This window comes from Solanum tuberosum, unplaced genomic scaffold (assembly GCF_000226075.1).
Source record: "Solanum tuberosum cultivar DM 1-3 516 R44 unplaced genomic scaffold, SolTub_3.0 scf00062, whole genome shotgun sequence".
In the NCBI taxonomy this organism is placed as follows: Eukaryota; Viridiplantae; Streptophyta; class Magnoliopsida; order Solanales; family Solanaceae; genus Solanum; species Solanum tuberosum.
The window spans coordinates 2,133,550-2,148,970 of record NW_006238987.1 but is presented as its reverse complement, the minus strand read 5'-3'; the positions used below and the strand labels follow the sequence as shown (position 1 = coordinate 2,148,970).

The window sequence follows — 15,421 nt, the reverse complement described above, 5'->3', positions numbered from 1 at the left end:
GATACGTTTCATTTGTAATAAAAGCAGACAACTTTTGAAACAGACTAAAAAGGAACGTAGTAGTATTATGGGTAAAGACGTATATCTTATCTAACGATTCCAATTGAAAGGAAACACCATAACAACTGAATGTCAAAATCTCTAAAATTAATTGGAATGAGAGACCTGCAGGCACTTTTACTGAGAGAGAATATCACTTCTGGCATAAGCCTGAACTATAGAAACATGAACACAAATTTAAAGTATAGGTAAGGAACATTATAAACCTATTAACATTTATATGTACAACAAGGTTTCTCATTTGTCAACAAATTACACAACAATTACTCCATACATCCTCCTCTTACTGTCCAATCATTGTGGTCCCTCTAGCTGCCTAATGAAACCAGCACAGAAATCCAGGAAGAGGAACTGCGGACCGCTAATTCTTTGGAGATCAAGCAGGTATTTTTCATCCTCAGTTTTGTACAGCTGTAACAGTATTAAAGCAAATCCATATTAGCAAGATTTGAATTTAAAAAACTAGAAGGGCTCCTACTAGTAGAATCAATGGTATTCTGTATTTAACTGGATTATTTTTTTGAACGCAAGTCAAACAATCGATAAATTTGAGTACCAGAAGCTAGAATTGTTGTCCAAAATCATGCCACAGTTAGCAAACAACCACTATGTTGAGAGCAAAAGATGATGGGAAAAAAGATAACCGTACCTGCATTTCAAACTTCACAGTAGGTTGTGGCTGTAAATGTGTACTTATGGCAGTTGCATTGCTAATAAAATGATCATCATCATTCATATGATTGTTGGCCATACTATGAAGATGAAGATCATGACACCATAAACACTTCATATTATAGTGCCCAATTTTTTTCCATCGAACATTTAGTTCCAGCAGAGTCCCCAGAACCTGATTCATGATCTCCTTTGGATTTGCTGGAGACTGAAAAAGTAATCAACGTGAAATGAGGAAATTCACACAATATTTCCATTACATATGCTGCAAAAAAATTAACCTGAAGTCCAACTAGCCACATTTTCTCTTTGCGAAATGGGCGTCTCAAACTCTCTTCAGAAACTCCGTTCCCAGTAGACAGCTGTAGGTCAAGATTTGGAAACAATCCAGGGGAATAACAATCCTGAAGAAACACATGAATGTAAATTACAAGGATCATCTATTGAGTGTGGAACACTTGAGGCTATAGTAAAACATTATCTGACATTTGAAGAAGCATAGCTCTAAACTAAGGGAAGGGTACAGAAGTTACAAAAGTAATATTGTTTAAAGCCTGAACCCAACCACCAGTGTTTCAAACTAGTAGTAAGAGCGGCAATGGGAACCATAGTAGTGTATCTTGAATTTACTCATGTACAGAAAACAATGACTCTTGGCATGCTTTGCAGATTTTCACCTTCATATTATAGAAAGCCAACAGATTCAATCAAAGCAAATATCAAGGACACTGCTACCTCTCCCAAACCCCAAACACAAAAATTCCCACTTCTGAGTTAATAAGATTATTTATAGACTCTGATACTATCAGTAAGAAGTTCAGAGGTAATATAGAAATTACAAGGTGAATAACAAATAGAATATAGTTGGTGAAGTACAGAACATAGTAGCATCTCCTCTCCCTTATTTGTGCAAAAAAGAGCAGCATATCTGTAGGAGTAGTATCTTCATTGTGATGGGATTTCACAAATTATAATTTTCCTATCTGACTCTTGACAATCCCAGAATAGCATGAACGGTCTGCAGTTCACATATTCTTTTTTGACAGAATGGTAGTAAATGTAAGCCCAAAAATTTTATGCACTGAGAAATAATGAATGAAGTAAAAATAAGAGAGGGCATACCACAGATTCCTGAAACTCATCTCCTAGATACCCACTGGAAGCCATGGAACGGTTGTCGTACAGCAGATAGTATGCAACAGTAGCCTGAAACAGACGCATAAAGGTATAAAGCAAACTGAAGTAATGAAAAGGTTTAACAATTACCACACCTCATCCCTTTGCAATCGATTTGATTTAATGTGACCCAAAACTTAGTTGACTCACAAAGTATATAACTCCCCTCAAGGATCAGCAAATCCACTTAAAAGCCTCAATTTCTAGTGTAGATATGTAAAACACAAGTATATCTACAATTGCTAGATTCTTTTCCTTTTTCAGTACCATATTATTAGGCATATGCAATAGAGAAAACCCCAAAGAATAGAAAAGTAGCTACAACAAGAGATAGAGTCGCCGGTAGTGATGTAAGAAGCAACGTACATCATCCTGTATTCTCTTTTGCAAAGAATCAAGCAACTGGTCTCTATCAATCCGCATCCTACTTACTTGCTGGAGAATTTCCTCATCAAGCTGCAGCAGGACAGCTTATAGTTACAGCAAGAACGAGTAAATAGAAAGAATTGCATACCACATTATTTAACAAACAGACAGTCATATACATGAGGAACGAGATATATATGGGATAGTTATGACAACTTTTTGACATCTCTGGACAAATGAGATCCTCCGCAATGGCAGCAAGAAACATAAGTGTTCCCTGATCTTGTAAGAGGAAGTGAAGATTGATAACAGTATTTTGATTTTCTTTGGAAGCATACTTCATGATTCTTTTATGTCACAACTTGAATTAATACAAGACTAACAAATGGAGAAACCACAAGAGCCAGTGCCCAGTTTGGGTTTCCAGATATACAGCAGCATATCTTGTAGGATTTAAAGGTAGCAGTGGACAAAAAGGGGTCAAGCCAATAGGAACACTTTCAGCATCATACAAGATACCTTTGTTATTAGCATAATAATGTTATAGTTACCTTTTTAAGATGTTGCCTAGCATCAGGTGGAGGAACCGCCAAATACCGAGGAAGATGAATTTTGAACCACTGGTGCTGACGAATATCAGGTACCGATATGCGCTTCATAGGGTCAACAATTAGCATCCTTGGTATCAAATCCCTAGCTAAAGGTGACAGATGACTTGGAAGGGTGTAGACTCCACTCTAAATGACACATGGTCAACCATGTAAGCACCACTACATCAAACTATAAAAACTTGGAAAATCTAGGGAAACCAGACAGAAAAGTAGATCAATGGATGTACCTTTATTTTCTTGAAAAGGTTGGGTATATTTTCGTCATCGAAAGGAAGTGTACCACAAAGAAGAGCATATAAGATAACGCCACAACTCCAAACATCTACCTCAGGACCAGCATATAGTTTCCCAGAGACAACCTGCAAATAAATGTTGTCTATTGACCTTCAGCAATCCAGCTCAAAAAGAGATATGGTCATCTTAAAGATTACAAGCTGTACAGGTTTCCACCTCAGGAGCTGCATAATTTGGACTTCCACAACTAGTCTTCAGAAAATGGCCATCTCGCATGATGTTGCCCAAGCCAAAATCTGCTATCTTTACATTGCGTCTTGCATCCAAAAGCAGATTCTCAGGCTTAAGGTCCCGATGAACCACCATATTCTTATGGCAGTACTCCACACCAGCAATAATCTGTCCCCAGTGAAACAACCAAGCAATAACAATTTGAGCGACAAAAAAGAAACTACATTAATCTCGTAAGACCTAAAATCACAGTTAAAACTGTCATTTGCTCTATCAAAAGGACCAAGAAAATAAAATTAACTCTACCTGCTGAAAAAATTTCCGAGCTTCATCTTCCTGTAACCTGCCTTTTTCTACAATATAATCAAAGAGCTCACCAGACTTGACATACTCCATCACAACATATATATCTGTTGGTGTCTCTATCACTTCATAGAGTCGTATGACATGTGGATGCACAAATAATCTACATATTTTTATTTCTCTCCTCACTGCACAAAGATAAAGTAAATTTAGATGTTCGATGGATAACCATCTAAATTCTCAAAGGAACTAACCAAGATGAGCTTCAAATGAACTTGTTTTAAACTTCACAAAAATATATCAAGGTGGAAAGAGAGAAAAAAACCGAATTTTGATGTAAACTTAATGATACCCAGGTATGAGATTCATACGTTTTTCTTCCATGTCTGGAGTCTTCATTTTCCGACGGTTAAGGATTTTGATCGCCACTTTATGCCCAGTGAGCAAATGCTCAGCAATTTTAACTTTACCAAAGGATCCATGTCCAAGAGTTTTTCCAACCCTGTAGTTCCTTAAATAAGGAGATTCTGCAATTCCACCACCTCTGGAACTCATTTGCTAATAGAACACCTGATTCACACCTCTAGCAATTTAGTCAAAACAGTTGAAATACCTAGCTAATTCATCTTGAATCACACAGCAAATCCTTTCTCTAGTCACACAGACGATTAACTAAAGTTAACAACTTCAATTCTCACATTACAAAATTAGGTCAATTGAGCATCAAATGAAAGCAGAATCTTAATCCGATCCTAAAATCTTCGAGAGTTCCGCCCTGCTATACAAGTTAAAAAGTTGAAGATTCCGCAATCAATGATCAAACAAAACTCTTAACAACCAGATCAAAGCTCAACTCAAAAACTGTAATTGCTAATTCAAAACACGATTTTGCTCAACTATTCACAAAAAAATAATCACAAAAAAACAGGAATTTTGCAAGTTTTACACAGAAGAAGTAGCAGAAAATGAAGTTAAAAAAATACCTGGAGAAAGTTATGAATTGAATTTGTTCAGTGCATGAGCGGATTTTTCTCGGGAAAGAGAAGGAGAAAAAGAGGGCGGAGAATTTTATAGAAAGTGATTGGGAGCTTTGTAGTTCTCCGGCATAGAATCTGACTCAGCAATACGCATCGGGATATGGACAAATTGGTTACTTGTACATTACATCTCTTCCACTGTTTATCGATAACGACAAAAATTAGCCCAATTTCATTGGTCAAGGCCCATTACAAAGGTTGTTCGGTCCATCTCATTGCTTTGGGCCTAATTCATCTAAACAAAACATGAGTACAATCGCTCAAATATTGTTATTTTGGAATGGTCTTTAATTTTTGTGGGGAAAATTATATGGAATAACAAACTATTAATTCAAATTAAATGTTATAGCAATAGTTTATTTTAATTGTAATTCGCAGCAAACATCCCTTTTTTTTCCATCTGATTCGGTATACAATTAACCATTTTCGGTATACAATTAGTCATTTTATACTTGAAAGGATAAAATGTGTTTGTATTTGTATAAAGCGAGAAAAAAGTGTATGTACAAATACAAATACATATATTTTCGTCTTATACACTTATAATTATACAAATACAGATCTTATTATACAAATTACAATGTATAAATGAATTTATACAAAACTGAACAATTTGTATAAAATTGGATGTTTGTAGCGAATTATACAAATCAAAAGTTCCATAGCAAACATAAAAATTTGCTATGGAGCACAATTATGCAAACTATAGTTATAACATACAAATATAATTTTTATGTTTGTTATATGTGAAAGTTGCTATTTTTGTCTTTCAACACTTGAAATATTTTAATAAAAAGGTGATTAAAAATACTTGAGAATGAAAAAAAAAAAAAAAAACCGCAAGGCAAATATTATGTCTTACAACTACAAGGCAACAAAAATTTGCAAGGTATAAGTTCAGTCTCAGAACATTATATCTTAAGAAGATTATAATTCGCAAGTTATGCCTTATACGGCAAAAAAAAAAATGCAAGACACACAAGTTTTGTCTTACAAGTTGTAAGTTTAATTTCTAAACCCATAAAGTTGTCTCTTAGTTCTCTAAACTTTTGCAATGTTCTTTTAACTTATGTTTTGAGAATTAGATACCACACAACTTATATCAGACAAAACAAAAGTTGGAAATTAGGACATAACTAAAGATAGTTTAGCTGACAATTTTTTTATTAAATTCGAATCAAGAGCAAAAATTAAAGATCATCTCAAAATAGGGGCAATCCGTGCAAAAACTTGATATTACGAAGATTAGTGTGTCATGTAATTCATAGCAGGCTTGAAAGGATAGATGACAAAGGCTTTCTAGTTCTAAAGGTGTACGGTTACTAAACTCAGAGCGACCCATATAACTACTGAAGTATATACGGCCCAGTTCCCATACAGATCCAGGCCTATTCTTTAGTTGTACACTTGTACTCAATGAAGGTTTACGCAAATAGACACTTTAATGCCACAATTTAAGTTTTGATCTCATTGAGAAAAGCTTTGCAAAAAGAGACTCATACCCAAAATTAGGTAGAGAAATCTTGACAATCATTAGGATTACATGCCTTGTCATAAAATTGCCATGATTTCTATATTAAAAATAGTAAAGGATCATAACAATGTTAATTTGGCGGTAAGTTTTAACGTTTTTTTTAAATAAGTAGTTGACTTGTCTTATTATAAATTCTAACGGATGATTAGGATTGCTAAATTTTTTACCACAATACTAATAAATTGGCAGAATAAGCCCCAAAATCGTAATCATCATAACTTGCTTGCTTGGTAGAAATTTCACCAACACGTTTGACTTCGAAATTAATATAAATCAACTCCAATGAGTCAATAATTTTCAATAGTTAAATTCAACCTAAACCTTTAAAAATTAATAGATCAACTTGTCATTTTTAACAAGTTTTTCAAGTTCACAAATAAAGTTCAACAATAATATTCTTCAACGTAGCTTTCTCCAGTCAAACTATCCAAATCATTAAGAATTGATAATATTAACTTAAGAAAAGGTTACATATATTCAATTTCAACCATAAATAAACAATTTTTTAAAAATATTTTTACTATACATTAAAAGAGATGAAGGAGGAAGAAGGATGAGATGAAGAATAATGGAGAAGGGAGAAGAAGGAAAAGAAATTCTGGTTGAGTATCTATTCAAGTTGATTTTTCTGATAATCATTCAATTAATAATTATTATATTAAAAAAATATTTTTTTTATAAAATATAACTTTCTAACATAATAGTATTTAGTCTAGTAGGCCTGCAAGGGCATGGTTGTGGTTGGGAAGTGGATTTTCCATGCGGGAGACCTGAAATTGAATCCAGCCTTAATATATAACTTAGTCATGAGCTCGTCGCATGAGACTTGTCAAGTGCGGTTTACGAATTATTGAACAGAGAAAGTGTTCACCATAGAGTGCTCATCCGAAGAGTAGAGATTACGATACGATGTGTACATTTCAACTAATTTCAAACAATCATAGAGGATGCGACGTCCTTTTTGAAGTTGCTGTTTGGATATCACAACCAAGATTTGTTCATTCATATTAAAATGCACACAGTTTTCACAATCCAAATTATGTGGCATAAACATTAGTGAAAAGACAAAAGCGACGATGCTAACCTGTCTTATTCTCTTAATACAGACAATATAAGTTTCTATTAATGCCCATCTAAAAATTAATTTATGTGCTCATAATCCAAATCCTAAATTTTTTATTTGATCAATCAAAATAATTGGTGGCCTACATATTATTATTTTTTATTAGATAAAATAAGGTGGAATACTTAATTACACCTACACAGTCTACCTTGTTATTAATAGTCATAAGTTACTGTATATCTTTGTAGTTTGTTCCTTTTACATGTCAAATATATTAAATATAATTTATTTATTTTACTTGTCAATTTTAATAAATCAAAAGAGGATTAATTTTTCTTTTGATTTTATCTTTATTATTATGTAATGATTTTTCAAACTAATTATAATACTAGTAGTAAAACTTAGATTTTCTGGGTATTATCAATTTTAATAAAATAAATGCTTAACCAATAATTTCTTAAGGGGAGTGTAAATTGCAAAATGGACCATGAACATATAATAATTGAATTTCTTAAATATAATCTTATCTTTAATTAAATTAAAGAAGCAAAGAGTATAGTATTAGTATGTACTATCATTGGAATATTTTGACACTTTGCTCAGTTGCTGCTTTTTGTCATATACACAAATATCGAGTAAACTTCAAATTCAAATATGAATATCCCAAACTAACATCCCCTTGTAAATCCAAATCCGCTTAAATTAAATAATATATGTGGTCAACCACAATAACTTAATAAGCCATATGACTTTTTTAAATTGAAAAAACTCATCAGATTTAGAGTGTTATTTGAAGGATATTCTTGAGCCAAAAAAATATGTTTAAGTATTTTTAGATCAATAGATAGATGGATGCTAAAGTACATATTTCTTTTTGTTTTTTAAGTATCTAAATATCAATTCTGAAATATTGCATTGATCTATTTTAATTTTAATTTTAAAATAATTAAATTAACTCTCTAAAAACAAAAAAAATACCACAGAAATTGAAATAGAAAAAGTATAATTATCGATTTAGATTTTTCTTTTCTTTCATTTGGGGATTTGAATAGCTAAGTATTTTCTGGCTAACCTTTTCGTATAAACACAAATTTGATCATTGCATCCATCACCTCCATGTGTCTCCCATCAGTTCTAATTAACCTCCATTAATTAGTCTAATCCAGTACTTACTCAAAAAATAACGACTTTAGATTGCATTGATCTATTTTAATTTTAATTTTAAAATAATTAAATTAACTCTCTAAAAACAAAAAAAATACCACAGAAATTGAAATAGAAAAAGTATAATTATCGATTTAGATTTTTCTTTCTTCATTTGGGGATTTGAATAGCTAAGTATTTTCTGGCTAACCTTTTCGTATAAACACAAATTTGATCATTGCATCCATCACCTCCATGTGTCTCCCATCAGTTCTAATTAACCTCCATTAATTAGTCTAATCCAGTACTTACTCAAAAAATAACGACTTTAGATTAATTTGTTTGTTGGAAATTAGAACAATAAATAACTAAAGAGTCACGTGGAAAAAGAAAAATTAGAAGTCTTATATATTCAATATACTTTGATCGATTTTACTTTTATTTAAACAATGCAAAATGTATTACACAAAAATAAAATGTATCTTGATTGTCAGACTCCACTTAAGAAATTAAGATATATAGGTAAAATGCAATGCATGTAGAAGACAAGAAATAAATAAGTTGGTCTATAAGTTAGAATATCACCATCCTGAATATAATTTAAAGGTTAAATTAGCTATGCTTATTTTCTAAAAGAATCAATTAATTGAGTTGACTACACACCATTAAGAGTACAACATGTACTAGTGCTACCAAATCTAAACCTCTCAAAGCTTATAAGTGGATTAAGAACCACTAATTATGTTAGTTAGCACTTACTAGTGTCACTTTTTAATTTTTGTAAATACACGGATTAGTTAACATGCAATATAAATCGATTAAAATATGAACTAATAATATAGGAGTGAGTAAGACTAATTATTATAATTATTGTAAGTTAGGAGAAAAATCATAAGTAAAGTGACTGAATACTTATATATATTCCTTACAACCTAAACAACAAGGATGGGATATGGATTATGAACCCTCAACTAATTAATCAATCTTATAATTAATCAACATACCTTTCAAGTATTTTAATTAGTTTAGATGACTTTGCACCAACTTCATAATGATGACACCTTATGTTAAATCATCATTTTAATTCAATTTTTCTTTCCTTCGCTTCAGCCCCAATCAACTTCTCTATATACATATATATTCAATACCAATACGATAATAAATTAATAATTTCAGTATCGAAGTCAGAAATTTCAATAATTGAATTTAAAAATTTACTAAAATATCACATTTCGTAGAATAATATGCATGCACGTGGTGAATTTACTCCTTTCTTACGGTACTTGCTAGGTAAAAGATTCCATAAACTTATTATTGAAAGTTTTGGGAAAATCAAGTATGATGAAATGATTAATCGTAGGATTAGGACAATAGATTTGAGGGTTACGGTGTTAATTAAGAATCCCTCCAAGAATAAGTGGAATTATTGATGAGGTAGTTAGAACTTAGCCATACATACATATATATAGGAGGTCACAAGCCTTACTTTTAGGTAATTATTAGTTCTATTTATTGTATCTAGAATTTTTCTGGAATAGATAAGATCTGATCTTATCCTTAATTAGAAGTCTCGGATACACCTGACTCCTGAGTGTGGGAAAAATCTTATTAGGTAGAGCTTCCCCTTAAATGACTCCAATATGGGTATTGGATACGAGATGAAAAAATTGAAATGAAGTTTTCTTATATTTATGAACAATTACTTGTAATTATCTTCTGGCAATATAAAAGAAGGCGAAAGCAAACAATTATGGAGCCTTGTAGTTGAGGAAAATGCCAAGAAGTCATGGTCAGCAAAAACATCATAAGAAGATGAACATTGAGCCTATGTTTGACAAAGAAAAGCACACATAATACATTTGTCTATTTTGACAAAGCTAATTGTGTACACCGCTTGGTTTGGAACTTCTTTTCACTTCCTCTATGTTCGTTCACTCCAAGAAATAAACACAAGTTTCACCTCCACCTAAGTACTAGTGACTACGGAGAAATTTTGTTGGGAGCGCTACCTTCGAATGAATCTTACAGTGTATAATTCAAATTTAGTTGGGGCTCCAATATGGACTCCAGACATCGGGAAAAAAAAGGACTATGTAAAGGGTGATTAGCAAGTGATGACAACCAAAAGCTACCAGACAAATTGCTAATTTGCCATTTTTTGCAAATCCAAAATGAGATTAGTGACTTTGCCGGGCTACCCTGCTTATGTCACCACTCATCTAGATCAGTATTTTACTAGTCCACTTTAAACTTTACACGTCTCTTTAAAAATAATGATTAATATAAGTATATATGGCTTTACGTCTTAGAAAATGATTCAAGGAATACATAATATAATTATGTCTTTTCATAAAAAGTGTGCAAATTTTTTATTTTAATATATATATAGTATGAAATGGAGATAATATTGACAAAAACTAGTTCTACTTTTCTTATTTCTCCGAATTTGATTAGTATTTGTAAATCAAATCAGTTTCAATAATCATAATTTGTCGTTGTTTATGATACGAAAGTTTAACCAATTTTAAATACATGACTACATATTACTCTATAGACAGTGACTAAAATAAATTTGAATAAAGTATGCTATTAATAACCTTTCTCACTAATCAAACCAGTTTATATGAACAAAAGGAAAAAGTTTTAAATTAAAGTTACTTAGTTTAACCATTGATATTTGTTTCAATTTTTAAGGGATCCAACTCAATTTTTTCCTCTTTGGCACAATCCCACTTTTATGATATTGTTTTCCAAAATAGAATAAAAGAGAACACTAATGTTATCTAAACATTAAGAAGGAAGAAATTATTAAATGTTCCACTTTACTTATTTCCTATGCTAGAATATGGATATGTGACCACAAGTGTTGTGTAAGATAAAATAATTCCAAATTAAACAATTGATATTCCAACACATTGAAGTAAATTCCAAGAAAACCAAAAAGAAGTTTTCTCTTTTCCATCACCAAGCAAGACATGAAAAAAGACTAGTTATAGCAAAGGTTCTCAATTGTTAATTATTTAAATGCTTTCACATTATTAAAAAAAAGGTGCAACCCTTTTAACCACCAGGAAAAAAATGTAACCCCCTCCAAAAGTGCAATTTCTTTTCCTAAATTTCTGTAAAATCTAATAGGTTTAAATATTGATGAAAATCAAAATTGCTAAAAATATATTTAAAGACTTATTTTGAGTCTATCCACAAACATAAGGGACTATTTTTGTCATTTTCTATCACATTTAGTGGAATTTTTACAAGATCCAACCAGAGTTACACTTCTTGTGATAATCGGAGCAAAATACGATGATTTTTATGTAATCAAAGAAAAAACATCGACTTTTGGGTAATAAGCAAATATAAATCTAAAGATTTAAAGGTTTCATTTCTGCCACTGGACCTAAAAGTCTACTTCATTATTGAATTCCAACAAATATTTCTTATATATTTAAATTATATCTCTCAATATAAACACAAAAAGTTACTCGACTCCCGAAAACCCAAACCCAATTACCTAAATCTGCCCTTGATACTCCCTTCGTCCACTTTTAATTGTCATATTGCGCTTTTTAAAAGTCAATTTGACTAATTTTCAAAGTTAAATTCGATTACATTGAATCAATATTTTAAACAAAAAAAATTTGATATTCAAAAACTATATAAAAGTACTATAAATTACAATTTTTTGCATAATACATCGTAAAATATTAGTAAATTTTTTTTTAGTTTGACTCTAAGAATGAAAATCATGACAATTAAAAATAGATGGAGGGAGTAATAATCTCAAACATGAATCATCACCCATAAAAAAATTATCTCCAAAAAAGGAAAGAAAAAAAATTCCTTCTAAAACCAAAGTATTTTTTTTGTTTTCCACTCACATTGAAGCTCGACTAAATTTAGATTCGCATTGAAAAATTCCACATTACAAATAAAACGCTTCCTAATAAAGACAATTTATACTCAAAAAATACTCAAACTCAAGACCTCTAGTTAAATAGCCCCGTTTGTTTCTAAAACCCAAGTTAAGATAGAGAACCAAACTCCAACAAACTCACTCTTAACAAAACAAAGCCAAAACAACTCCCACTGCAAACTCCTCTATTGTTTTTGTTAATATTTTTTTAGTTGTTGGCCTATCCATTCCTTCCAAAAAACCGACTCTCCAAACTTTTTTTTCCAAACTACCATTGAAGATTTAGATTCCTCCATTAAAATAGAAGAGCTAAACATCAATATATATCTTCATTTTCTCAAACCATCTTCACATCCCAAAAAATGGAAACTTACTCCTCTGTTCCAATGGAGAAAACAACCAAAATCATCAGAAAATCAATCTTTATTTTTCTTCAGAACTATCAATTCTTCACTACAACAACGGCTTTTTTCGCCTTTCCTTTCGCTGCTTCTGTTCTTTTACTACAATCATTCATCTACTCATCGTCGCTTTATCCAGTAATTTATGAGCGTTTGCATTTACTTTTCGATGCAGCAGGGTTCCCTTCTTCATCAGAGTTCTTCACTCTTCTCAATTCCAAGATTTCTCAGACAATTTCGATATCTTTTCTTGCATTCCCTTTTACCATTTCCTTTTTTCTCTTTGCCAAGTCTTTAGTAATCGAATCTCTTAACTACTCAAAACCATCTCAAAAAACTACATTTCCTTCGTATTTCAACCTTCTTGTGACCCAATTCTGTAACTCATTACTCATCATTTCCGCAAACGCCACCTGTTTCACTCTCCTGTTTTTCGGGTTCAATCTTTTTGATTATGGATTCGGGCTTTCGAATCCTAGATCAATTCTTTTGTTATCAGCAACAGGGGCTGTACTCTGTTCTATTATACTCGCAAACACTTTAATTATTTGTAATTTGGCATTGGTAATATCAGGAAATGAGAAAATTGGAGGATACATGGCGATTCTCAAATCTTGTGTTTTGATCAGAGGAAGAACAGCAACAGCATTATCACTAGCCGTGCCTGTAAATTTAGCTCTGGCTGCAGTTGAAGCTCTGTTTCAATACAGAATCGTAAAGGCGTATTATCAAGAAAAAACAGAGCTTTTCACTCTAGCTTTAGAAGGAATGTTCATCGCCTATATTTATTCAGTTCTTCTGGTTCTTGATACAATAGCAAGCTGTGTTTTCTACAAAAGCTGTAAAACAGAGGAAGAGGGAGTTTTTCCAATTTTGCCATTTTCGTCGATTTCGACATATCAAGATGATATTCAAGACAGAGATCAATGTATAGTTGTGAAGATAAAGACATTAGAGGAGTTCTGTTAAGTTTTTTTTTTTTTTCTCTATGTTTTCTTGATTTATTTTTCAATTGGATAATAATAAAAAAAAGGTCTGGTCTCCAAATTCCAAGGAATTTCTTGGGGCCATAATTGTACTTTTTTTTTTGTTTGTAATCTCCAAATATCCATTGATGTAAGCTTTAGAACCAGAAAGTCGCAGCTTTTCTGTATACAGTATAGATGAAATTCTTGTAAACTGTTTATATTTCAATTTGCAATGCAAAGAGAAAAAAAAACATGAATTTCTGAAATCAAGTTGACAGAGCAGTGACATTGTCATGTGGTTGGGGAGGTCATGGGTTCGAGTTGTAGAAATGGTCTCGCGCAGAAATGATGGGTAATATCTAGTTATGTCATATTCTATGGTTAATAGTATACATTCCAACAATAGTTTCAATAGACCATCGAGAATTGTAGTGGGATAAAGAGTATCTCTCTATCCTTAACCAGAAGTAGTAGTCTTTGGGTCCGAGGACTCATAATGAAAAAAACTTGGACTTCAAAACAAATATCGGACATCAAACGAGAAATCAAAAAGGTTTAGGATTGAGGCAGGTTGAAGATGATTGCTTGTCATGTACCTAAAGTTGGACGAGGTTTCACTTTGCACAACGTAGCAGTCAAGCTATATTTGTGGTCATATATGCAAAATGTAACGTCTATACTGTTTATAATTATATTTTTGCACTTATTAATTTTAGCCGTGCAAGTTAGTCAAGCTTTTTAATTATTTTTGGTTGGGTGGGGGGGAGGTGGTTAGGGTAGGACAACATTGTCTTAACTTTTAAGAGAATAGTATTTAGCAAATTTGATCACGGAAAATCATGAACTAATGCCAAAAAAAAAAAGCAAAATAAAAGACCAAATGTGAAGGGTTGAGAGTTAATAATCCTTGGACTTGTTTGTTTATTTCATTTTGGGAGTATTAACAACTTCATTTATTTATTTTTTCCAAATTGGGAGTTGGGGAGTATGAAAATTCATACAGGTCTTTGGTAAGCCAGACTCATTTATTTATGTAGTTAAAGTAATTTTTTTTGTTTTACTAGAAGGCCAAGGTTATCATTAGGAATGGGTGACCAAAAACATGCAAGTGTGATAATCAATTGTTCAAAATTTGAGCCTTGACAATGAAAAATATTTGTAGGAAGCTGACCCTAAGCTGATGGATATAAATCTGAATTATTTGGACTAGTATGTGACCTACGTTGTTATTTGTTAATCTTGAGTTGAGTAAGCCACAGCCCATCATTACTTTTTAAGTTGGTACTTTTAAGTTAAACTACCTAAAGAAGAAAAGAGGCTATGGTTTGGTTAGTAATTTGTGGGTAAACAAATTACGACTAGGTTTTAGTAATATATATATAGAGAGAGAGGGGGTAGGTCATGTGTGACACCTTAGCTTACGATACAAGTCTCACATCGGTAAAAAAAACATGAGATTGGGTATATCAGTAATCAAGCCTTATGTAATTGCACTCTGATACTATCACATTTTAAAGTCGTAAGTTTAATTGGATATAAACTTTCATTCTTTTTGTTTATGATGGCACTACCTCAAAAATGATCTTTAGCGGTAATTAATTCACGGCAATAGCTTAATTGCCACTAAATATGTACTTTTAACGGTAATTGACACTTTTTGTATATGTATCTAAAGACTTAGGGGTCGTTTGGTAGGCCGCATTAAAATA

The 15,421-nt window shown here is 32.0% G+C and overlaps 2 protein-coding genes across 2 annotated transcripts; one reads left to right on the top strand and one right to left on the bottom strand.

Annotated features, from left to right (window-relative positions):
- Positions 1-126: 126 nt before the first annotated feature.
- Positions 127-4,781, bottom strand: PKIN1 (SNF1-related protein kinase catalytic subunit alpha KIN10). Its single transcript, XM_006345112.2, has 11 exons — positions 4,637-4,781; positions 4,025-4,223; positions 3,657-3,841; positions 3,336-3,518; positions 3,113-3,244; positions 2,826-3,011; positions 2,275-2,364; positions 1,855-1,938; positions 1,014-1,136; positions 710-940; positions 127-471 (listed from the first exon to the last, which is right to left on the bottom strand). Exons 2-11 carry the CDS (start codon positions 4,206-4,208, stop codon positions 355-357), a joined length of 1,515 nt encoding a protein of 504 aa, XP_006345174.1. The 5' UTR covers positions 4,209-4,223; positions 4,637-4,781; the 3' UTR covers positions 127-354.
- Positions 4,782-12,705: 7,924 nt separating this feature from the next.
- On the top strand, positions 12,706-13,713 carry LOC107060149 (uncharacterized). Its single transcript, XM_015307652.1, has one exon. It carries the CDS (start codon positions 12,706-12,708, stop codon positions 13,711-13,713), a length of 1,008 nt encoding a protein of 335 aa, XP_015163138.1.
- The last annotated feature ends 1,708 nt before the right edge of the window (positions 13,714-15,421 follow it).